The sequence below is a fragment of the Haliotis cracherodii genome, unplaced genomic scaffold, assembly GCF_022045235.1.
Source record: "Haliotis cracherodii isolate W230 unplaced genomic scaffold, xgHalCrac1.p SCAF_18, whole genome shotgun sequence".
NCBI lineage: Eukaryota > Metazoa > Mollusca > Gastropoda > Lepetellida > Haliotidae > Haliotis > Haliotis cracherodii.
In genome coordinates this window covers 6,099,661-6,125,891 of record NW_027266273.1, presented here as the reverse complement: position 1 = coordinate 6,125,891, position 26,231 = coordinate 6,099,661, and the positions used below count along the sequence as shown (strand labels likewise).

The 26,231-nt window shown below is 38.9% G+C and overlaps 2 protein-coding genes across 2 annotated transcripts in view; one reads left to right on the top strand and one right to left on the bottom strand.

The window, feature by feature from the left end:
• Positions 1-26,231, bottom strand: part of LOC139465705 (alsin-like) — a 90,114-nt gene that overhangs the window by 40,382 nt on the left and 23,501 nt on the right. The window lies entirely within an intron of this gene.
• Positions 71-24,495, top strand: LOC139465706 (uncharacterized). Its single transcript, XM_071247513.1, has 2 exons — positions 71-256; positions 21,632-24,495. Exon 2 carries the CDS (start codon positions 23,041-23,043, stop codon positions 24,493-24,495), a length of 1,455 nt encoding a protein of 484 aa, XP_071103614.1. The 5' UTR covers positions 71-256; positions 21,632-23,040.

Genomic DNA, 26,231 nt, shown 5'->3' with positions numbered 1-26,231 from the left:
AGCTTGTGCCTGGTCGGTCAAGCGTGAGCGATAAATGTATGATGCGCGACACCTGAGTCTTTGCATTGGGAGACACTCCAGCCTACAGTGTACCTGCCTCATATTCTGAGACACCACACGTGAAGGAAGTACGGAAGCTGTGTACCTGGCTACTTGATGAATCTACATTCACAAAAACACCTGGAGAAGTGAATAGGCCTACCTGTATATATGGAGAGATAAATGACACCATCCATCGTGACAACTCTTCAGACAGGTATGACAAAGATTTGACTATTCTGTAATGGCTTACACATAATATCAACTCTTTCATCAACAGCTGTCATACATGTATGGAATTAAAACATGTAAATAAAATGTAATTCTAAATCAAATCCAAGATTTATCCTAAATTTTTAATTTTGTAAAATTCCAAATATTCATAGATGGAAGTACGTAACAGACCATAGTCATGACATAGATCAGTCAAATCTGAACCATGAACTTAAAGAGTGTGTTTACCATAGATTTGGTAATGTTGAAAGCATTATGCAAAATAAAATAGTAAATACGTACAGTTGAAGATGAAAATTTCATAACAACCACATGCATGTTGGAAACAAAGCACATGTACAACATGGATGCTCAACATGAATTATTCAGTCCCTAGTTTCCTGGCTTGTCATGGGAGGTTGGGTAATATCATGTTACATGCCTTTCTTTATTCATGCTACTTCTGAATATTTAAAATGAGGCAAGTCGTAGCAGATAAGATGTCGATTTTGCAGGAAAACTGCAGGAAGCATTCATTGTATTTTACCCAAGTCAGGACTGTCTGACATTGCAGCAATATCCTGTAATAAACATTTTCAATTAACTCAAGCAGAGCATTGTTTAGAAATAGTTTTTCACAACGGTAATGTAATCAGTCTCGGACTAATGGTCTGATGCGCTATTTTAATGTTGTATCATGTCCTTCGGGCCTGCTAATACTGAGGGGAGATCCTGCACCTTGCACAACACAACAAACAAGGTGTTACCCGATGCTGAACAACTAACAGTTCCTAATGGAGTATGTTCTCAGAATTACTCATTTGATTGAACTGATCAAAGACATCTCAAATCATGAGCGTTTGGCCATTTAAAACATTCTAACACATAGAAATGTTTCATTTTTAGGTTTTTCATTAAAAATCTTGCTTGCTGATAGTCAGAATTTTGACATTTGTCTGTAGCAGTTGATGAAGCTGAACACCTTTGAACAAGTTTAAATATCTTATGGACACGTGGTACCAAGTGGAAGTCAAAGAATGGCGACAGCAAGAGTATTGCATTACGATGCAATATAGGATTGTATTTATACACTTTGTCACAATACGAGGCAGATCTCTCCAGCAGGCCAAGGTCACGACTGACAAAACAAGAAAACCTAACACTTGTCATGCTGAGGAAGTGTATGCCACCATTAACAGGAATGATTAGGGGCCTACCCCAACAATACAATATACCACATATGAAACATTACACACTGCATGTCATAACACAGATCTTCTGTTGCCACAGTCAAGAACAAGAAGAAAATTGCCAGATTTCTGTAGTTCTGGCATCATTTGACATTTATTGTTGTTTTTTTTATAAAAATGTTTATAAGACATTTATTGTTGATTTTCTCAGATCAGGAAAATATTGACAAAACAAAACTGAGATCTTGCATATTATTAAATCACAAAACGATTGGGATGATTATTATTTCATTCCATAGAAATACACTTATCCCAAAAAGTTATACTTTTTCATTCCACCTCGTCTTTGAAACTAATTGATTTATGTATTTAAGATATTCAAGAATCTTAAAAGAACTGGGCACAACTGAACAAGCAATATTTGGAATTAACATAAAGTATTCACACACTACTCAAAAGAAGTTAAAAAACACCTGATTTCTTTCATATGACTACCGGGGTATAGGTAATCTGTAATGGCTGGCGAGTATTGCAACAGTTTTCCAATTATGGTTGTTTTTTAACTTGTTTTCAGTAGTATATATGTCTAAAATTATCACTTGTGCAAAGGAAGCGAGGTTAATTTGTTACATAGAGAATCTCACCCGAGTGTCTTTTGATATCAAATATATCAACACAAGTTGATAAAAGTGAAAAAATTCCGAGGCTTGCCGAGGATTTTTGCCACTTTTATCAACGAGTGTTGATATATTTGATATCAAAAGACACTGGGGTGAGATTTTATTTATCATCCAACATCATTCTTCCAACTTTTTCAGTTTGTAGACAGTAATTAGCAGTGTCTTCAGTGTATAAAGTACTGCTAACAGCTTCAGTGGCAGAGCCATTAGTGATGTCATTTGATTGTGACGTCATGGTAACCAGTGACGTCACAATGGCCTGCAAAACATTGTGATGTAATTTCATGGCAGCGATATCTACAGTGTAGATATCGCTTGATCTAATCCAAGTGATATCTCCTGTGGGAGCCAGTTTTGGATGATAAATTATGCTATGATATTAATATGCTGATGACAATGATTGACATCACTGATTTCCTCCAATGTAGCAATCGACATCGGTATGGGATGAACTATCAGCATGTTCATGGTATCTATGCTGTCACTCAAATTAGTTATGTAAGCACTGTTAACAACAGCCATAACAGATAACAGACACTGTAATGGTTGAACACCTTGACTAACCCACATGGTACGAAACATGACTACTTGATCATTAAACAATGTGTGTTTTGCCGGAGACAACGAGAAGCTGTTATGGCAACGCTATTGTCAACAGAGAAAAAACAGGCTTTACCTACCGATAGATCATGCTGAAGTTTGTAATATGAAGCTGAATATTTAGAGTCTAGGTTCTCTAGAGAGTTTGTTTGAATCTTTTTTAAACTCCTTTTAAATGATTAGAGACAGGCCAGGAAAAGGGATCAAGGCAAAGATTAGGAGAATTGGAAAAGAGTGAGTGAGTGAGTTGGATTTAACGCCGCTTTTAACAGTATTCCAGTTATATCGCGGCGTGTCAGCTTAATGTGGGAGGAAAGCCCGAAGTGATGCACTTCTCAGATGTTTACCACTTCGGTGAAACCCACGAGCACGGGTATGGTGCTGACAAACCTAGAAACATAATCGGGGCGAACCGGGATTCGAACCCACAATCATAGGTTTCTGGCGTGCCCAAGGGACGCAACTCTGCACAGCGAATCGCGGCGCCGTAGACGACTGGGCCACCCGTGCCCCCGAGTTGGAAAAGAGAAGGAAAAGTGAAAGAATGAGAAAGAGAAAGGTAGGGAGCAAGACTTAAGCTTTGTTTCTGAAAATACCTAATTTTTAAAGAAACAAGTGACTACATTTAATATAATAAGGAACCCAAATGTGATGGGGAAAATCTAGACTTGCTTTATTTAGGGCTTTAGCATTACAGTAAGGGCTGGGTGGAAAGGAAAATGATATGGTTCTGGGACTGTGAGACAGACTAGGAGCAAGAGAGTGAATATTGTTTTATGCTGCTCCAGGCTGGTTAACAGCATACCCTCGTGAGGACACTGATGGGTTATAATTTTTGATAACTGAAGTACAATAAGGAACTTAATCTAGGTTTAATCATGACAAGCAAACACCTTAACCACTTGGCTACCCAACATCATGGGGGCTTAGGGATCATGTCACCTATTTCAGTTAGTTGTTTGAGGGTTTTGTTCTCGTAACATTTCAGATCTTGTTTTCCCTGTTTTGATGTCATATCACAAACGGGAAGCTTTAAACAAACACTATTTGTATGTGTGTACTGAGTGGATGTGTGAGTGAATATCCCAACTATATTACAGCAGTCTATAATTAATGACGTGACAAAGTCCCCGTGCCCGACCACCAATTCCCACTTTAATCAACACATAACAAGCACTGGGGACCTTAGCCTTGCTCCAAGGCTGTACTGAAAGATAAGTCCATGGGAGTATAGTAATCCTATCCAAATAATAGGCAAGTCTAGATAACCGGACAGTACTACTCTAAGGAATGCACTCTTTTACAGGGACAAATTGTTATTATTTACATAATCTAGAAATTATGATTTCAACTACCGGTAATAGGTATTGCCTTAAAGACTTGAGCAAGTCTATGGGGACCTATTCTGACCTGAAATCCCCAAAACAGGGCGTATACATGTGCACGGTGGGTGTTTCCTTAACACAAAACACAGGTCCTTGTATTTCTACTCTTGCCCACTTCAAGGAGTGCCCCAAGCTTGTCATCATAATAGGACTGTTATGACATAACAGACTGACAATGAAAGACGTGTGTCTTTCTGTGTCACACTTGCTGAATAACATGAAACATGCATACACCCATATTTACCCGCTTCATTGTTCTATAATTCATCTGCAGTGTGTGGATATACTCTTTAATCTTAGGAGATACAAACAAACAAATTTATAGGATTGGTAGTGCATGACTAATATATGACTCCACAATTTCATTTCTGAACAACTTTCATAAAAATAGGAATATCTTAATTTGATCTCATTAAACAGTGTAGTGTTTTCATAGTGTGGTATCAAATCTTCATGTAGTTCCTGAGCATGTGACTCATTTATCATTGAGTTATGATATGTCAATACTAGAATTTCCAATCAATGACACCCCTCCTGCACAAACCCAGTCTACCTGGTACGATTTAGTGGAATGAGACAGTGTGTGTGTAGGCGGAGTTAACAAGAACAATCAGAGGTGGGTGTGGCTTAATCTTTACAACATTTCACTTAAAACAGGAAACCTTATCAATAAAATATGAATTATATCAATATAGTTACATATTTTGTGATATCAGCTAGGCTTTCATAGGGATGACTTGTATGCTTCATACATTTTAGTACATCTTAATACTCATCCCTCATTTTTAGCTGTGCATTTTTCTTTGGTGAAAAAAAGATCAATGATGGGTGTGACAAGGGTTTCAATGAGATAGTTATAGTTACTGGTATGTCATTTCGAGTGTGGAGTTGACATTTGTGACATGTTATATTAATAGATCTGCCACCACCTGTTTGTGATAACCTTACGGTACATCCAGCCCTTAATGTGGGCCCTGTGTGGACCAGGGTTAGAACAGTCCCAGGAGCACACTACCAGTTATAGATGCAAAGTAAAACATTAAGTAAAGTTATAACAAATTCAAAGGGACCCCTAATGTTACTTCATTATAACCATATTTCGTTATAAGCATATATACAACATATATAATGCAAATTCCGGGACCAATAATAGGTTCGTTTTATCCGTCAGTTTGTTGTAAGTATGTTCGTTATAAACATAGTTTTCTGTACTATATTCTGGTGTAGTGATATCTTATAGGAGATTCTGCCTGATATCAACCAAGCGATGTCTCCTGTAGAAGCCAATTTTGGATGATAATTAATATTCAACATATCAACAAAATTAGTCACTGGGCATTCTGAGTGAAATGTGAGTACTGCTACCTTCTAGTATCACTTCTATGCCAATTAATCTCTGGCTATTATGGGTACAGACACAGTTCTAAGCTGAATATAGCCATTCTTTTATTACTTCCCAATGGTATGTATCCTTTGCAGCATTAAGGTCTTGTGAGCAGCTTATTCACCCTGTAGTGGACTCAAGTCCACATGCCGAAATGTATATGTTCTTTGTGTGGGTAGAAGCCCTCATTTGTACTCCTGTATTCCAGGTTATTACCCTGACAGTTTGAGCATATCTATCAACACTGGAATGTAATCACAAGTCTGTGGTCAGTTGCTTCACAAAAGCCCAATCTGGTCAGACAGCTTTAACAGAGTTGTGGTGTAATCTTCTTTCAAAAGCCTGTGATTTGCTTTAGGAACAGCATTGAAAGCCTTAATGTGAGGGGCCTAGGTGATATAAATGCACGGTCGGACGTGATCCAAATGTTCTGTTTCACAATACAGCAAGTGAGTGGTAAATGAGACACGGGTTACATGATACCAGTACAGGGCCCTATAGACAAACATATTGTCTATGAAATCTTTTATTACACAAATTTCTCTGTTTGAGAAATGAAATTACTCATACTGATTTCAAGTGGAATATAGCTACACTTACACATTTGTATCATCTAGACTGGTTCGGCAAAAGTACTTGCAGATATTCTGCAGTTATGCTGCAGTTATGCTGCAGGACAAAGTTCCCCAGTCCCAGGGATGTTAGCTCTTCAGCCATTTTGATTCTATGTCATACCGTGGGCAAATCATAGCTCACTCAATGGAACAAGCCCTGACCAGTATGTACTTACAGTATAAGTCAAGGGGAACAAAAACCCATTAAATATACAAAATGTACAGCACATTGTTCTGCCAAGGGGTTGGCTGTACTGCCGTGACTTCACATATGGCAAATAGACCCATTTTTATGACATAACATTTCAATAACAATGTGAGTCTATATACCTTGTTTGGGCCGGGCATTCATGTCGGCTGTGCTGGGGTGGCAAGTCCCCATTCCTGCTGCTTCAATATTCCACTAATATGGTCTTTCTTACCATCTTGGAGATTTATGGTATTATGATCCGACCTCTTTGTAACAAGCAGTGAAGCACCTTATATGAATCTAGGACCACCCAATGTAATATTCAAGCACAGGAAAGATCTTAGAATCTGGGTTGTTGAGCTCTCATTCTTTGATATAAGATCTTTCCCTGTAATTTGTTCATGACAACCCACCCCCTATAATAAATGACCAGTCCTTAAACAGCCAGTCACCTAGAGATTGCTTTTTGCTATAACCACCCACCTAGCTTCTAGGGTTGGTACAAGTCCAAATTTACTAGCCGGGTACCAACCCACCTATTACCCGACCCTACTCGGGTACCCACTGTAGGTCTCAAGAGATAGGTAAAGAGATTGGGGGTAGTTTGACCAATGCCCTGACAAAATGTATTTAGATACTTTCCTCCCACATTAGTGAGTGAGTTTACGCCGCTTTTAGCAATATTCCAGCAATATCACGGCGGGGGACACCCGAAATGGGCTTCACACATTGTACCCATGTCGGGAATCGAACCCGGGTCTATGGCGTGATGAGCGAACGCTTTAACCACTAGGCTACCCGATCGCCCCCCTCCCACATTAAGCTGACACACCACGACATATCTGGAATACTGTTAAAAGTGGCATTAAACTCAACTCACTCACTATCAACGTCTCGGTGCATAGTCAGAAAAAAATGCCAACATTAGTGACTTGTGGTGTAACTATATAGTTCAAGATCATTTTTGTCATTAATCAATATATCACATGACCAACCACGGGTCGGGGTAGTTCTGTGGGCACCTGGGTCCTTCTCAGTACCCCCCAGACCCAAGTACCTGAGTTACCTGTCCCAACCCTACTAGCTTCACCATGTTGCTGCCTACCTGAGCAACTTTTTGGACATTTTCCCTAATTCATGCAAATTCACACCTTACAAATTAATCAACTTAGCACATATAGCCATGACAGCAAATAATCAACTGAAACTTCAATGTAATTAGTTCCATTGTAATAACACAGACATAATGTATCATTTAGACATATCAGGTGTTACCTCTGTAAAACCCAGACAAAATTAAAGGCCCCAAAAATATTGAGAATCAAAAAAGATAAGGAGTGTCAGTTCCCATGAGAAAATCGGCGGCGATATCGTCACTTGTCACAATCAGTTGTCATATGTCACCCCAGACGACAGCAGCTTGATCGCAAACACTTCACACCTTGTACGTCTTGCTATACAGCCCTACAAACACATTTCTGTTTAAACACATCCATAGAACATTTTATTTCTATTTGCACTATTCAAACCATTTTTTGTCATCTTAAGCCAAGACATGTAAGAAAGAGAGGATGGCCCCTCAAATAACGTCACAGAGACATGGAAAGACTGGCTTATGTTTGTTTAATTCTCTGTCGAATTCAACTCTTCTACGAAAGAGATACTCCATGGGTTCTTTTCACAAACTACCATTTCGCAAGTTGACAAAGGATTATGTAGGCAGTTTATTACTGAGGTAGTTACATGTTTGCAAATTATACCCATTTAGAAACTCTGTCACGTTTGCTGAAATAGGTGTCTTTCAGCAATTGTGATGAACCTGTCAAAGGGTCAACCCTCCTATACCAGTTCCACAATCAGGGTCAGTCTGTGTTGAAAATCCAATATGGTCTGAAGAGGTCACTGTCAGTACTTTGGGCAATCAAGTGCTGCTACATCTACAGAGCTACTCACTCAGTTATCGGCCTTCACAGCCAGGGAGTTTTGTTAGAGACAGGGTACTTACTTCTTCAGTAGGGGTGGAACAATACCGTAAGGTCACGATACAATACACATAATGATACATAAGTCATGATACAATATGTATCACGATAAATAGGTCATGATATGAAACATATCACGATAAATAGGTCTCCATACGATACTTATCGTGATACCCATATTTAAGTCAAATCGCATGGAAACCTCTTGACAATAAATACTCCAGAGCAGTTTCAAAAGGAAAAGCTAGCTGGAGACACATGTTTATTGTGGCTTTTTCAGTAGTGAACTTGTAACACTAATTATAACACATTTTGGGGCATCTGACTGAAAAAGCACCAGGTTTCATTAAACAAATAGTGAGTAATTTATTTCAGCATGTCTAACATCTTGTATCGATACATAAAAAATGTATCGTGTATTGTATCATCACATGAAAAATCACGATCCACAGGTGCATTGATGTATCAATTCACCCCAATTCTTCAGTCACTACTTCAAAACATGCAACTGAGGAGCTGAGGATCGAGCCGAACAATTTATTTTTGATTTACAGGACATCCACCATTTCCAACAAAATTTATATTTTGAGGTAAAACCCCTTTATTGGTCCGACTATCCCTGAATTGCAAGTCACCTCTACAGAACCATAACACTAGTATTTACTATAACAAAATGAACTGACCAGTGAACATCCAGTTTAAAATAGGTCTTCAGCAACCCATGCTTGTTGCAAGAAGCGACTAACATGATCGGGTGGTCTGGCTTGCTGACTTGCTTAATGCATGTCATTGTATTCCAATTACCTGGATCGATGTTCATGATTGTACAGGATTATCAGTGTATTGTCTCGATTCTTTACAGACCACCGTCATATAGCTTGAATATTGCTGAGTGCGGTGTTAAAGAACAAAACAAACAAAACAAATTGGGAAAGTTTTAATTCCAATGTGGGACATATATACTGGCAATGGCTTCTGACTTGGGGCCCAATAACTGCCACTGAGCATGTCCATATAAATCCCTGAACACTTTCAAACACAGACATTTATCAGCATGACATGCTTTTACCATAGTGACAGGACAAACAGATACATATTTCTGTGCTAACCTGTACCCCCTCCCCTTCCATACACACACACTAAGTCTCTTTTTATTCATGCATGTATCACCCAAATACCCGAATTATTCTTTTGACCATGGAACCCAAGTCCGATTGTCAACTCATTGAGTGGGTGTGGGGAGGGCGTGGTCAAGAGCTGTGTAGGCGTTCCCAGTAATACAATGTTTCCTGTCATTTCTGACAAATTAATCTCTTTGCCATATAAGCTTGTACACAACATTCCATTTTAGACCCTCACTGTAGAAACAGGACTTATATACAGACTACTGGCTCAATCTGAAACAGGTATGTAAGGACTTTAAACACTTTCAGTTCGATTTTTATTAATAAACAATATCGGCATATGATCAATTTTCATTATTGCATGATTCATCATCTCAGCAGGTTGTCCATGTTACACAACAGCGCTCTAATCTGCCATGTCAGCATAATATAATTCCATCGCCAGTGACGCGTCAACACACTATTATCATGCAGCTACTACGGTAGCTTCACGCTAATGATAATCTGATGACTTCTCTGCAGAGCAAAACAAAAAAGTTTTTCACATAGTGATCACTCTGGGCTATTTTCAGTATTAACAGCACAGACACATTAACCTAACCTATGGACTATATAATCACTACATGAATTTTCCACCATTATAGCAGTGTTCGGAATCCAGCATTAAGGTTAAGGGTTCTTGTCATTGCCCTAACGACAAAAGTATAGGGCATCCCTAGATTCAAATACCATAGGAGGCTTCAAGGACCCAGGACACCCCTTAATGATGACACGGAACAAAGATAGTACCTCGAGTCTCTAGATAACAGCCACATACCTGTAATTAATACGCCAGTGAAATGAGGGGTCTTGTCAAAAAGGTTGATGAAGCTGAAAAAATTATGTTAACTAAATTGAGGGGCGTGTGTGACAGCCCATTTTGTTTCTCATTTACATCAATTTCAGACAATAAGTCCTGTGTCCCCATCGCTGACAAATGAAGTGGAACAGGGAATGAAGGCAGCAAAGACTGCAAGTAAATGTGGTTTTGGTTTGGTTTGTTTTGTTTTTTAATGCCACCCTCAGCCATATTCCAGCTATATGACAGCGGTCACTTAATAATCGAGTCTGGACCAGGCAATCCAGTGATTAACATTGTGAACATCGATCCATGCAATTGGGATCGATGACATACATCAACCAGGTCAGTGAGCCTGACCACCTGATCCCGTTAGTCACCTTTTACGACATGCATAGTCGCCTTTTACGGCTAGCATGGGTTGTTGAAGACCTATTCTACCCCGGATCTTCACGGGTCTAGTAAATGTGGACGGAGAAGATGGACTGTCCCATGTAACAGCAGCAGCCACACAAACTATTGTAATGAGAGAATGGTAACAGAGTATGTTGCTAAGTCTAAAAGTTTCTATGTCTGGTGGGTACACCTACAGAATACCAGATACCTATCCACCATGTTTGATTGATGCCAATATTGCAGCTAAAACAGTGTGACTATTTTTAACATAGGGCGATGAGGCTCAAAATATGTGCAAATAATGACTCTGCAAGTCAACTTCAAAACTGAATATCAAAATAAACTAGCTTCGAAAACTGGACATAGAAATCAACATAGAAATAGTACTTGAAAATAGAATTTCTATAATCATGATAATGGCATGCAGCAACCTCATCCGAAACAGCGATTGGGGAACATTTCAACAAACATGTATTTTGTAATTAATTCATGATGGGAAATGACGGTTTCGTGTTTCTGTTGGCAGGTGAAACTGTCATTGGCGGTGGGGTGGTACAGGAACTACAAACAAACCTCTTTATTCTGTTTCTTTGTAATCTAACACTGAGCTCAGCAATATTCAAGCTATATGATGGCGGTCTGTAAAGAATCGAGTCTGGACCATACAATTCTGTGATTTACATAATGAGCATCGATCTACGCAATTGGGATACCATGACATTAACCCAAATCAGTGAGTCTGACCCTCCAGTCTGAAGAAACAGCAACCACAGAGTTGAAGTTGGCTAAGTCATAACTAGTATCCCAGAAACTGGTATCCAGGGTTTGAATGTAGTATTTAATCCATACTAGCCATAACAGAATGAAAAAGGGATTACGTTGTCAGATTCGGTGACTGGTTGGCTGTTTGTCATCGTAACCCATGTTAATCATATTATCAAGCACTGGTTTGTCTGGTCCAGACTCGCTGTCATGATGGAATATGGTGTTAAACAAAAAATAATAATTAAAAAAACCTTAATGTGTGTCAGGATTACAGAATAAATTACTCCCTTGAAACAATAAACCACTTTTTTGAGTGATGAAGATTTCATCTGTCTGAACCAGGAGATGGCCTGATCACCTCAGAAAAGAGCAAGTCAACCATTCTGAACCACATGTTAACACATGTGTACACTATAAAGCTGAGTATAAGCTCCGACAGGAGACATTTTTGGCCTGACTTCCCAAGGATTTGTCCCATGGAGTCAAGGCACACTGCCTCACTATTTCAAGTACAAAGACTGCCATGATTGCAAACGAAAATACACTAAGTGTTGTGTATCTGAAGGGCTTAAATACACTTAACCTGTCATAAACATGTCACAATTATCGTGATCAAGTCTACTCTATGCCATTATGTTATTAACGTGTTGCCACAAATCACAATTAAATACTCCAAAACTGTGTGAAGCAATCATTAAGTCTCAATCAGAACTCTGCACCAACTGTTTCTGTCTGTTGCAAACTGTGGCAAACTGTGGCAAACTGTGGCAAGGCACATAATCCCTCAGGAGACACAAAAAGACACATGACATGTTGACAAATGTAACGTGTACAATATGCAGGCGAACATCATGTCAGGCTTGTTGTTTCTGGGGCGTGCTCACAGCTTTTCCACAAATGTCACATCTGACAGGCAGTAAACACCCAACATAAATTCTAGAAAATTTTGAAAAAATAAAAAGACATTTACATGCAGGATTGAGGGGACACTAAAAGTGTAATATTTTTCTGTGTTGAACTGAGGCTAATTTCCTAAGAAAAAATCATGAACTAAAACCAACATCAACATTCAAAATAATGTTCAAAATAAGCATATTTTCCATAAAAAATTTGAATTACCTTTCGTTTATTTAATGCAAGCTCATCCACATATCAAGAAAATAAAACTGGTCAGGTTGAATTGCATACTGGGTTATCCAGGGTATTATATCTCCATTCTGTCATGATACGTACCCTGCACCAAACTGCCACCATAGCTTCCTTTTGGAAATGACATCCTTATCACCCACATAGCACAGAATTTCTCTTGCTAATGAATGGAATTTCATTGTCCAGCTACTTTCAGTCTCATGTAACCTGGATTTTTGCCACTAAAAATAAAAAGATCCAGAATACTTATCACAACAGAATGGAGATACCATACACTTGATCATTGAGGATATCCTAATTATTATTCAATCTGGTTGTCAAACTCATTTGCTCACATCTAATGTGAATAACACAACAGAGACTTATAACACCAAACTGAAATGAACTTATTGAAAGATTATTTATCGTGGCTTTCCAACCTCTTGCTATCATCCCCACCCTCTTTATCATCAATAATTGCTGTCTGTCGTCTGCTCCGAGACAGTTGCTACAGCAGACTCAGGGGAGGTAGTAAACGGGGTGGATATAAATGATTTATAGGCTACACTTAGCTGGCAACACTCTTGTACACCCAGGTGAGATCAGTAGCAGCCAGTGGAGGTCTGATAATGGATCATAATCCATGATTAATGGATTAAAGAAACAACGTTCAGGGATTTATCTAGTGAGTTCTGTTTAACGATGATGTGGACAGTATTTCAGTAATATCATGGTGCAGGGGATGTATCTTGATCCTCTCAGGGGCCAATATTTGGCTCCAAGTCTACAGCAAAATAAGCAAAAATTCTGAAACTGGAATAAGTTATTCTTGTTCATGGTGTAACAGTTCTTATTGGTGTTTAACTATGACTTTGTAGAGGTGACAAGGAGGAAGTGGCGTTAATACTTAGAGAATCTCACCCGAGTGTCTGTTGATATCAAATATATCAACACAAGTTGTTAAAAGTGGAAAAATTCTGAGGAATGCCGAGGATTTTTGCCACTTTTATGAACGAGTGTTGATATATTTGATATCAAAAGACACTCGGGTGAGATTTTATTTATCATCCAACATCATTCTTCCAACTTTTTCAGTTTGTAGACAGTAATTAGCAGTGTCTTCAGTGTATAAAGTACTGCTAACAGCTTCAGTGGCAGAGCCATTAGTGATGTCATTTGATTGTGATGTCATGGTAACCAGTGACATAACAATGGTCTGCAAAGCATTGTGATGTAATTTCATGGCAGCGATATCTACAATGTAGATTTCAGACAAGAATATCTCCTGTGGGAGCCAGTTTGGGATGATAATTAGTTTTACATTACTGCATTGAATGCAGTGTTAAAATACTAAGGTAAAGAAGAAAATAAGAGCTTTATAAACAATCCTAATTTTTAACAACATAATGTTCAAAATCAGAGCGTATCAGGTGTATTTGGCAGAGTAGTTGCAGTAAATGTACACTAGGCTACGCGACTGCCCCTGTTGTAGTAATAGTAGTAGTATTTGGCATAGTAGTCATAGTAGGTGTAGTAGCAGAAATAGTTGTAGTAGTTGTAATAGTAGTAGTAGGTGTAGTAGTAGAAGTTGTTGTAGTAGGTGTAATAGTAGTAGTAGGTGTTATGTAACACTGTACACAGCAACATTCACACTATATGATGGTAGTCTGCATATAATTGATTCTGGACCAGACAATCCAATCTTTTACATCATGCGCATCGATCTACGCAGTTGGGATACGATGACATGCTTCATCAACCAAGTCAGTGAGCCTGACCACCTGACCCTGTAAGTCGCCCCTTACAACAAGCATAGTCACCACTTATGGCAAGCATGGGTTGCTGAAGACCTACTCCCTACCTGGATCTTCACAGTTCATACATGTAGTATTAGTAGAAGTTGTAGCACCTGTTTTACGCATAGTGGATGTAGTGGATGTAGTGGATGTAGAGGGTGTTGTCATCAGCAAAGTCTGTATTGGCGTAGTCGGATGAGTATTAAATAGTAATGGGTGTACAACAGAAATTAAAAAAACTTTCTGATGCATCATGATGAATTCTAAATGAACATCTATTCCAGAAAATCACACCACAATCAACAACATCAAGAGCAAAAAAGACTTAATGCAGCTACAAATACTTCAGTTTGATTGTTATATGTTAACATGTGAAGAACAAAATGTCTTCAGTACACTGTCAAACATTTGCACAAGCTGATTAATGTACACCCTTCTAACACACCAGACATATTTGAAGGAGTAGTTTTCATTAACTGTATGTCACTTATGTAAAACTCTTACATGCAGTGGCAGGAACTAACAAACTCTTCAAGGAAAATCTACTAACAATAGAACTGTAAATAAAGGTTGGTCAGTGGAGATGCATGCATACATCCTATGGTGATGGGGTAGACAGAATACACTGACACCTGGAAACAGCAGTTTCCCATTCCATGTCTTGCTGGTGGCTTTGAACAGTGAGTCATGACATAAGTAGAAGGCAGAGTCATCCATATCCCCACCACCAGTTGGAAATACATAATCTTTGATTTTTGTGAAAGAGACAGCCTATAGTCGTTACTATCCTCAACATTTGCATACTTTCATAGAGAAATCATGAATGGTTTTGCAACAACCCTACTTAAACTTGTCTTGAATAACGAAAAATAAAGTTCCACAACAACAATGCCACCAGTTCAGCACTTGCCTGATGTTTCATGGAGAGGTATGAAAGCGTTTATGACTTACGCTCCAGAAAAGGAAAAAAAAGTATTAAAACAAGGGCCATAACTCTTGATGGTGGTTTTCAAACATGATATTTTTCTCCCTAGATGTATGCAAAATGTATCCTTGTATCCATAGCAGTGTCGTAGCCAGCCGGGAGGCAGGGGGGGCAGAAGCCCCCCTGGATTTTTTATAGAAAACAGTTTTATTTGAATCAAGTTGGGGACAAGTGATACTTGTACAAATATTATCCTTCCCTGTCAAAAATAGTTAACTACGGCCTTGCACAGCGGTTTCTAAGAAAATCTGTCCCAATTGGGGGTACAGTGCACCATGTCAAAAAACATAAGGCAAGGGCCATAACTCTGAGCTTGATCTGCATATGTAGCCCTTAATGATGTATGTACTTGTCCACATTGAAGTTAGATGACAGAAAAATGAAGGGATGGACAGAGCCAGAACCCGCATTATATATTCTCCTGCCATACCTCATGGTGGGAATAATAATTATTAGACTAATTTTCTGAATATATCTTTGAACTCTGGCCAGATAAATATAATTATTATTGTTTTATGGATGAATCATTCTTGAATTCTGATCATTTTCATAGAAACATAGTTAAGTTGCCTCCAAATAAACAGGACTCAAAAATATTGTTCTGCTTCCTAGCTCATTAACTTGTCAATAAACACCAAGTACCCTGATATTTTAGTGGCCTCTTGCATCTTGACAAAACGTAATAGGTAAAAATCATCGATTCTCCATGACATTCTGATAGCAGTAATTGTAGATTCAAAGCTCGCCAACCTGACATGATGAAATAAAACATCAATGCAACCATGGTAACTGCACAAAATTCACAAAAATTTCTTAAGGACACTTTGACCCTAGAATGTACAAAAACATTGGAACAAATCTCTCGATCTTCCAAAGTCAACCCCCAAATCTTTCAATCCCTTCTCTTTACAGGAAGTGCTTCATCAGCTCGCACTCTCTGACAGTCTTGTCAATTTCATTTGCCATGAGAACCGACAAATCAATGTAGGTGTGGGTCAACAGATTCAAACATTACTCTATTTGATCAGCCATGCAGAAAACTAATAAAACGAGATTCAAAGTATACATCAATAAAATACATCTATAAAAAACTGGAGTCCTAACAAACAGACTTAGCATGAGACCTGTCTATATTTGTCAGATATTGTCAGTCATTCCACGGCAAACACTTAAACAACCCTAAGGCTCTGTCCTGTGTCGACAGTGCTTTTCTGAATGAATGGATCAGTCAAATAGATTGTGGACTACTGGCATCATTAAATGGGTGACAATATGGAAAACAAAATGGTGCTATCAATGATGCAACACAAGCATTGTCCCTTAAACATATCCTCCATGACTGCAGTTATCAATTAAACATGCAACACTTATTTTGCAAAAAGCAGACTTGTTATTTATAAATTAATTTATAATGAATATGAATTCCTTAAACATATCCACTATGACTGCAGTTATCAATTAAACATGCAACATTTATTTTGCAAAAAGCAGACTTGTAAGTTATAAATAAATTCATAATAAATATGTATTCATAAATAAATACACATTTCAATTTTAATACATAGGGTGACAATGCCAGGGGCGAGTAGTAGTCCCAGCAGACATAATGTCATTGAAAATCTCCTCAATTGGATATTATTCAAACAGTCAACAACATGAAAGCTTGTGATCTGTTGCAACACGACAGTTAACATTATGTTCATCAGATTAAATTTACAATTAAATAATCTCCCCCAAATATATAAAAAGCTGTGAACTTCGAAAGTCTGAGAATAGCTGAATAAGATAAAAGTGCGGAGTTATCTTGTTATGAATTAGGAAAGGTAATGGCAAAAGAATACCCAGTATCTTAAAGAAAATTACATTTTTAATTCAAATTCAAATTTAAATAAATTACAATGATTTGGTTGGTTGGTTGGTTTGTTGTTTAACGCCGCACTCAGCAATATTCCAGCTATATGACGGCGGTCTGTAAATAATCGAGTCTGGACCAAACAATCCAGTGATTGACATCATGAGCATCGCTCCACGCAATTGGGATCGATGACATGCATCAACCAAGTCAGCGAGCCTGACATCCCGATCCCGATAGTTGCCTTTTACGACAAGCATAGTCACCTTTTCCAATGAGAAAAATAAGTTATTTTTAATGTTATATCAACACAGACACATTTGGAAGAAACAAAATACTTGTACGATCGCAATCTTCGTTCACTGGTTCCACTTTTATATGTTTCATTATTGTTTTCCCTCATGTCTGATTACCTCCTGTACTGAGTTCTAAAGAAACCCTCGAACCTTGTTGAACAAGCACTCAAGACTATTCAGGATCTCCTTTTCATTATTGTGACACATTTTCTGAATTTAGTGGTTTTGTTAAAATTAAAACTGAACAAATGACAACAAGAAAATGTGAAACACATATACCAAAAATGAACTGTCAAAGACAATTGCCGGCAAGATTAGAAATGAATGAATTTCCCATACAATTACCCACAACCCCCCATGTCCCCACAGACTTTAACAGAAGTATTACAAATAGACAACAGCATCATGGGTGCCATGGAATCACTCTAATAACATGAAGACAATCAAACCTAGACTGGAAATGAGAGTTATAGAGTTGGGTTAGTCGCCTCTTACAACATGCGTAGTCGTCTTTTACAGCAAGCATGGGTTGCTGATGACCTATTCTACCCTGGATCTTTACAGCTGTATCAATGTAGACAGGATCATAGGGCAACTTATCATCCCAGTTCGAAAGTTTCAGTACAGATAAAAGCACCTTTATCAAGCAAGTTATACCCAACTGACTTGAAAAGCAATTGGCACAGAAATGTCATACTGAAAGAATAACAAAAAATGTTGAAAGCAATCAGTCAATCCTGTCTTTATCATATTCATCACCAACTTATGTGATGTCAATGCGATATGATCTACAATTAATGGAAACGGTTTCGAACAGATATTTCACAGTGCTCCTTCCTGTTAACAACCTACATAAGCGACTATTTTTACTCCGTTCACATACAGTTGCCATTTGACAAAAAAAGCCATCAAAGATGAAAGGAGAAGCTACAATGCAGAAAGGCACTGATGAAAAATTCATTACAAAATCCCATCACGATAACATGAGTCATGTTTTACTTTTCATAATCACCATTTTTTATGACCATCAGGAATTCACAACCCTTGAAATATGTTTATACCGTGAGTGTATGAAAACTAGCTGAGGTGTCAAATGTCCCCACTCCATCACATACCCTGCTGTGCAGATTATCAATGGCTGAGAAACTACAGCCTGGAGATATTCTAACAAAATGTGACTTGTACTTTAAATGTGAAGACTGAGTACGAAGCCCCAGGTTATCTATGGCTGAGGTAGTGCAGCCTGGAGATATTCAAACAAAATGTGATGTGTACTTTAAACACGAAGACTGAGTACGAAGCCCCAGGTTATCTATGGCTAAGGTAGTGCAGCCTGGAGATATTCAAACAAAATGTGATGGGTACTTTAAACACGAAGACTGAGTACAAAACCCCGGGTTATCTATGGCTGAGGTAGTGCAGCCTGGAGATATTCAAACAAAATGTGATGTGTACTTTAAACACGAAGACTGAGTACGAAGCCCCAGGTTATCTATGGCTAAGGTAGTGCAGCCTGGAGATATTCAAACAAAATGTGATGTGTACTTTAAACACGAAGACTGAGTACAAAACCCCGGGTTATCTATGGCTGAGGTAGTGCAGCCTGGAGATACTAAAAAAAATAATTTGATGGGTACTTTAAACACGAAGACTGAGTACGAAGCCCCGGGTTATCTATGGCTGAGGTAGTGCAGCCTGGAGATATTAAAAAAAAATAATTTGATGGGTACTTTAAACACGAAGACTGAGTACGAAGCCCAAGGTTATCTATGGCTGAGGTAGTGCAGCCTGGAGATATTCAAACAAAATGTGATGTGTACTTTAAACACGAAGACTGAGTACGAAGCCCCAGGTTATCTATGGCTGAGGTAGTGCAGCCTGGAGATATTCAAAAAAATAATTTGATGGGTACTTTAAACACGAAGACTGAGTACGAAGCCCCGCGTTATCTATGGCTGAGGTAGTGCAGCCTGGAGATATTCAAAAAAATAATTTGATGGGTCCTTTAAACACGAAGACTGAGTACGAAGCCCCGGCTTATCTATGGCTGAGGTAGTGCAGCCTAGAGATATTCAAAAAAATAATTTGATGGGTACTTTAAATATGAAAAGTGAGAACAAAACACTGAGTTATCGGAGTGTTCGTTGGTTTGTTGCTAACATCACTGGCTCAGAAATATCCATGTGTAAATATAGTGTATGTGTGCATGTTTGTTGTTAACACAAAAATACTGTAGCTGTATGAAGGTGGCCTATAAGTAATCAAATCTGGATCAGACAATCTGGTGGGTGATATAATGAGCATTGATGACACACTATCAAACAAGTCACTGATTCTGACCACAACATCCATTTAGTCACTTCTTAATATGACCAGCATATGGTGCTGTGGAACAATTCCAACCCAGAATCCAGACAATCCAGTGGTTGATGGTATGAGCCTAGTTCCACCCACTGGGGTATGATAACACACTATCCATCAAGTCACGAGCCTGACCACCCGATCCATTAAGTTGCCTCTTACGACCAGCATAGGATGCTTGGAAACAATTCTACCCCGGATTCTCACCAGGGATAATTGGTGAGGATAAAAAGGGTTAACCCCCGGGATGTGCTACCAGCAGGATCTTCCAGCCATAAGTCTGGTGGGTCTCTATATCAGAGTCTTTTATCTACCACATATGTTTTGCTAACAGGGATAATTGGTGTGGATAAAAAGGGCTAACCCCTGGGATGTGCTACCAGCAGGATCTTCCAGCCATAAGTCTGGTGGGTCTCTATATCAAAGTCTTTTATCCACCATAAATGAGGTTTCTACATCCGTCCCACCCCCTCCCCCAAACTCACACTGTGTGCATAACATGTCACACTGGACAATGGGTAAAGCATATCCTGTTACATCTATCATAACACACTATTCATGTTCTACCAAGTGAGTCATGCTTTGGTTATGATATCCCAGGTTGTTGGCCCAGTACCTTCAAGTTACATATCATATTTCAACAAGGTGGAGACAGTGCTTAAAGAAACACATGATGACACTACAGCGTTAGAAATTGGCACTATTCCTGTAGTCCTTACCAAACTGCCTAATAGTAAAGGTATCCTTAGGACTAGTAGAAATTGGCCCATTTTAAGGTTTTGCTATATGTTATCATTATAAGGACTAGTGGACAAAAACTGTTAGTTTCTAACCCTGCACTATATTAAAGCTGATTTTGACTGGACACACATATTCAGAAACCTACTTCCGATCAAACGTTACTATGACCCGGTACACAAATAACAAATATATTCTATCAATGAACTTGGTTTTCTATTCAGGTCCAAATTATTATTTTTATATCCATAAGGGAAATAATTGAGATGAATAACCTTTCACATAAAAAGTTACAATATCATTTTGACTAAGCCTGTTCCCTCTAGCTCACTCAAGCAAAGACATCACCTGAAGCCTTATAATAGCATTTCCCTTTCCATCCCTAAAAGTAAGAATATATAGTAATCGATGCTATGCAGTAAACTTAATTATCTAAATAAGTATAGTCTTTAATTGTTCTTGTTTTTAAAAGGGACTTCTTTGCATCCCCCACCATCAGGTAGTATTGGTTGAAGCATCCATAAAACAAGAAACCAATCTGGTCTGGCCTTCCAATAAAAATCTGAAAAAAAAACCTCTTGATTTTAGGTGTGTGAAATATTATCATGTGATAATGCATTATTGTTTTACCTGATCTTTTCATATTACTAGTATGTCTAAAAAGCTTCAGAATACTTTAAAACTGAGGGTTAAGCAAAAACTACTGACAATTAAAACCGAAATATTCAAACGTAACCAAAATGTAATCAAAATTATTAATAGATATTTTCAACATTATTAAAGTTAAAAAAAATTGGAATATTGTTTAAACTGCTCTTTTCATAACACTAGCATGTCTAAAGAGCTTAGGAATACCTTAAAACTGAGGGTTTAGCAAAAACAACTGTCAAATAAACTCCAAATATTGAAATGGATCCAAAATCCAAATGTATCAAACTTTACAGTTTTAAACATTATCAAAGCGGACAAATCCATGAATATAAGCCAGTCCTCATCTTGGTAGTGTGACCAGCTCAAGCACAACAGGGAATATCATACACCGCTTCTATGCTCAGTGCGTCTTTGTATATTTCAGTTTGTAATGGGCCTGCCGGTGAAAGGAGCTGTACGAAGGACGAGTGACGTACAATAGAGACACCCATGGTCGACAAGACGGGTGTATGAAGAATAACTTAAGCTGCAGTCATTTACACGAGGTCTACCCTAAGTGGATTGGCAGACTCGGGATACTTGTGGAGGTGGTAGGTGAAAGTGATGTCATCTTGCACCGACGAGTGTGTACAAGCCAGACATTGGATGTAAACTGTACAGGGTGATTCAACTGTACCTCTAGTGGTCTTGTAATGAACTCTCAAGCATCAGTGAACACGGCTGTTATATACAGAGATTCTCATAAATAGGATACAATATTGACCTGAAAGTGTTACCATCCATCATCATAGTACTGGTGAACATTGTGTGAAAAAGTGTTGCATACAGAAATATCAACTCTTTTTAGTGTGAGGGATACAATTCTGATTGGTGTTTTACAGCCACACACTGGGAATACAGGCACAGACCTATACATACAAGATGGATCCTTGGTGAGAGTGTTGTTGTGAAGGATACAATTCCGACTGGAAGTTATACCATATATACTATAGCCCTGCTGGACACAAGGGGATATAGTCACTGTTCTACATGCAAGAAGGATTCTGGTTTTGCAATATCAGGGTTACAGTGTTGTATAACATGTGATTGGAAGTTATATAATACAGTTATATACCATAGCCTGCCAGACACACGGGAATAGTCACTTTCTTCATACGAGAAGGTTTTGCTTCAGCAATATCAGGATGAGAGTCGTTTTACTTGTGGGAATATATCCTCCTACACTATTGACAAAATGTGTTACTTAGTCTCCACTTAACTCACACCAGACAGTTTGCCGTGAATATGATGTTTAAACTTAGGGCTGTGGAGAGTCAGCATTCATGAACACATTGACAGATTTCCTGCTACATAAAAGATACAGAAATATACCCATTGTAAGTCTGAAGTGTTGAAGGTCCCTATTCAATAAGTGCAATGGTGTAAGGCTGTATGACGGGGACAAGCTATAAAATCTGTTTGAACAGTGACCGTGTAGTGACAACAATAAGTGCATAAGAACCCATCCCTTATAAATCTTTAAGTTGTTAGATAACTATGTATTAGGTGTTTCAGATCCTTTAGATATTCCGCAGCAAGTGAGTCACATCTTGGAGCAAGTACTTTTATTCTCTAGCCAGATACAGGTTTGCCAAATAAGTGGACATAGTTTGATGATATTATTTCATTAGAAGGTGATGTGCTAGTCAAATGTGTTGTTTCATCTTACACTGTACAGGATCTTCATCAATTGGAATACTGTGCACGGGAAAGGAGTAAGACTAGACTGAGTCTATCAAAGATAACAGACAAAATATTCGTGACACTGGGGAAGTTTGGAAAGAGTTTAGCATCATGAACGACCTCTCCACCAAAAAGCGTCATGCCTACACCAATGGCTATGCTCACAACCTTCATCACACCATCTCCCATAAGCCTGTCATTGGCACCAAGTCTATGGGTTTCACTCATAGGAGGCAGGGACAGAAATATGCCACCACAAAGTCCCTCCCTCCGAAAAGTCGGCAGTCATCATGGATGTCGGTGAGTAGAAATGGTGGGTCAGGCAATAATTCTACCTATCGAGGACCTCGTGGGAGGTTGGTGCACTCCTCTACAGCCTTCCATAAACATCTTAAAGAGAAGAAGGAAAAGTCAATTTCCTATTTTGATATTGAACTGGAAAAATCTGAGAAATATATCCATCGACCTGGAGAAGAACTCAATGGATCAATTCAAATGGATATTACCAAAAATATTGAGATCCGTTTTCTAGAACTGGTTGTGGTAGGTCAGGGCTCTGTGACAATTAGGAAAAATAAAAAGGGTATCCAAAAAACACAGAAAGAAACTTATCTGTGTAAAAGATCGTATGTCATTGGGACGTCAGATGCAAGATGGACGTCTGTGTTGACGCCTGGGCACTACGTATCTACGTTCAAGGTCAAACTGCCAAAGGACCTCCCCAGTTCTCTCCACTTCCATGACACAACAAGTGGATTTTCGGCTGACATTGGCTACTACCTAAAAGCCCGACTCTGTGATGACATAGGCTCTTCCTCTACCAGGAGCATAGTATCTGTCAACAATGCTGTCAAAGTGCTCTTCTCCAAGAGACAGATATTTAGTGTTCAAAGAGCATTTGATGTTCATTTGATCCCAAATGCCATGACCCCTGTAGTTCACGATGAGGAGGTGATTCTATCATGTGGGCCAAACAGTGTAGCAAACTTTACACTATCTCTAGACCGAGCTGTGTTTCTTGCTGGTGATGACATTCGACTTCAGATTTCGTCCCAGATTCCATCATCACAGAAGATAAAAGACATCACTTGCGCTCTGCGGCAGCACGTTACTCTGAAGGAGATCGGAGTGAAGGAATGCTACATCCTTGCTGAAATCTGCAGAAATGCTCCCCAAGAAGAAACGTTGGATGTCACCATCCCAACACAAACTCATCTTATCTCATCTTTTCTCACGGGCAGTAAGAATCTAAAAGTCACGTACTCTCTTGATGTCGACATCAGAATGAGACCTGCTGGTGGCAAGGTGTCCTTTTCAATCCCTATTGCGATGGGTCCCTGCGCTGAGCCCATCTATGCTGAGAAGACAGCCTCCCGGAAATTTGTACCTGTTTTCAATCGACCAATGAGGTTTCCTTGTTTCTCAGACTCACAAAAGAAGAGCCCTGCCCTTATGGAAGATCGCATTTCTCGGAGCTCACAGTCTATCAATGTGACGACAAAGTACAACAACACCCCTTTAAGTCGGTGCTTCTTGTGTTGCTTCATCGGATCGGCAGTGGACTAGGTTCCAGCTCACCTTCATCACCAATGATCACAGAGTGAAACCCCAATTAGCTGGACCCCACCCTGTTAGTCTGGAAACCTCATTTTCTGGATAATTACTGTTCATAATGTCTAAACACCACAAAGGGACAATAAACTGTAATAAAGTCCAGAAATCTGGAATTTCACTGTGAACGGTAAATCAACGGGAGTTACTAGGTGTGCTGATTCCAGTTGTGGATGACTTCAAGGTCTAGCATGCTATAGGAACATTGAGTAAATACCGTATTCGATGTAATAAGGCACTCTCAAAATTAGAAATAGGGGGCTCTTATTAGAATACTATTTTGGTTGAAAAAACAGAGTTGAAAGATAGATTTCATGGTTTAAGCTGACGGCCTGAACTGTTTATATACAACAGATATATTTTTCCAGAATTTAATTGCCAATAATGAAGGGTGCATATAACACAAGAGTGCGTATTATACACGAATAGATAAGTCTTGTGTACATTGATCAATTGGAAGGGGTGCTAATTTGGATTGTTCACTAGTCAATATATTAGCAAATATCGCCGTGGGCGCTTATTAGAGCGGGGCGCTTATTACGTCGAATACGGTAATCAACCAGCCGATAGTGATGGTGAGTCAATAACAGACTGCAAGACTAACCAAACCAGCCTCATGGTGAGTGAAACGGTGTGGAAGGCACTGATTGTCAGTCAGTGCCTAAGTCTCCTGTGAGGGCAATGAATGTGTGATATCAGTGATCAGATAAACCTTTCATGAGGAGAGCCTGTACTTCATGCCAGTTTTACCATAGATAACAAATTTCTTTTAAACTAGGATCAAGTCAGCTGAATATATGTGTGTGAAACTGAAGACTGACTGCTCTTTGCATACAAGATACAGAAACAATAGCACTGTTGATTGTCATCATGAACCAAATTGAAAGGTTACACAGTGTATTTTCAAATATAGACACTATACGGTTGTGCATGAAACAATTATCTCCTAAATTCTGTGTACTTGAAAACATTAGCAGGGTAAACAAGCCTTTTCAAGGCGGTACTGATGGCACTGCCACATGGTGCCACAGTGACTGGGGGTGACCAGGCTTGAGAGGGATCAGTGAGTGTGTTGTACTGATACTACCATAGTAATATCATACCAAGGTCACCCAGAATGCCCTTCACGAGGAGATTTGAACCTAGGTCTCAGTCCTAGCAAGCAACACCTCCTCCAGAGGGCCACCCAATCACCAAGACTGGGATCCAACTGATGCTGATACCCAGGGTTGAACGTGAATCTTGCCAGTCTGATGCAGTGTTCAGAACTAGGAGGTGTCCTGGAACCCTTGAGGTTTGCTCCTATGTTAGTTGAATCAAGGTACCCCCTAAATGTTTATCTTTTAACATCAGGGCAAGCTACGAAAAGGATGCCTTGACTTTCATACCTAATTCTGCACACAGCTGATGGGATATTCTAGTTTCAAAGTGTTGTTTTAATGCTTCAGAAACCATTATATGAAACAAAGAAATAATATCAAAATATAGGACATTGTACAGTGAATGAAGGAATTGTGTCATCTATCCAAAACATAACCAATGTGATATATGAATGGTGCTTATCAAGGCCAAATAGGAAATGTGGAGCATCTCTGGTAACACATGCTATGAAAAAAGGGGTAGAAAACATTCTGGTGAGAGATAGATTAACATACTTATTGGTACACTGTTTCAATGGTAGTCTCACTGAG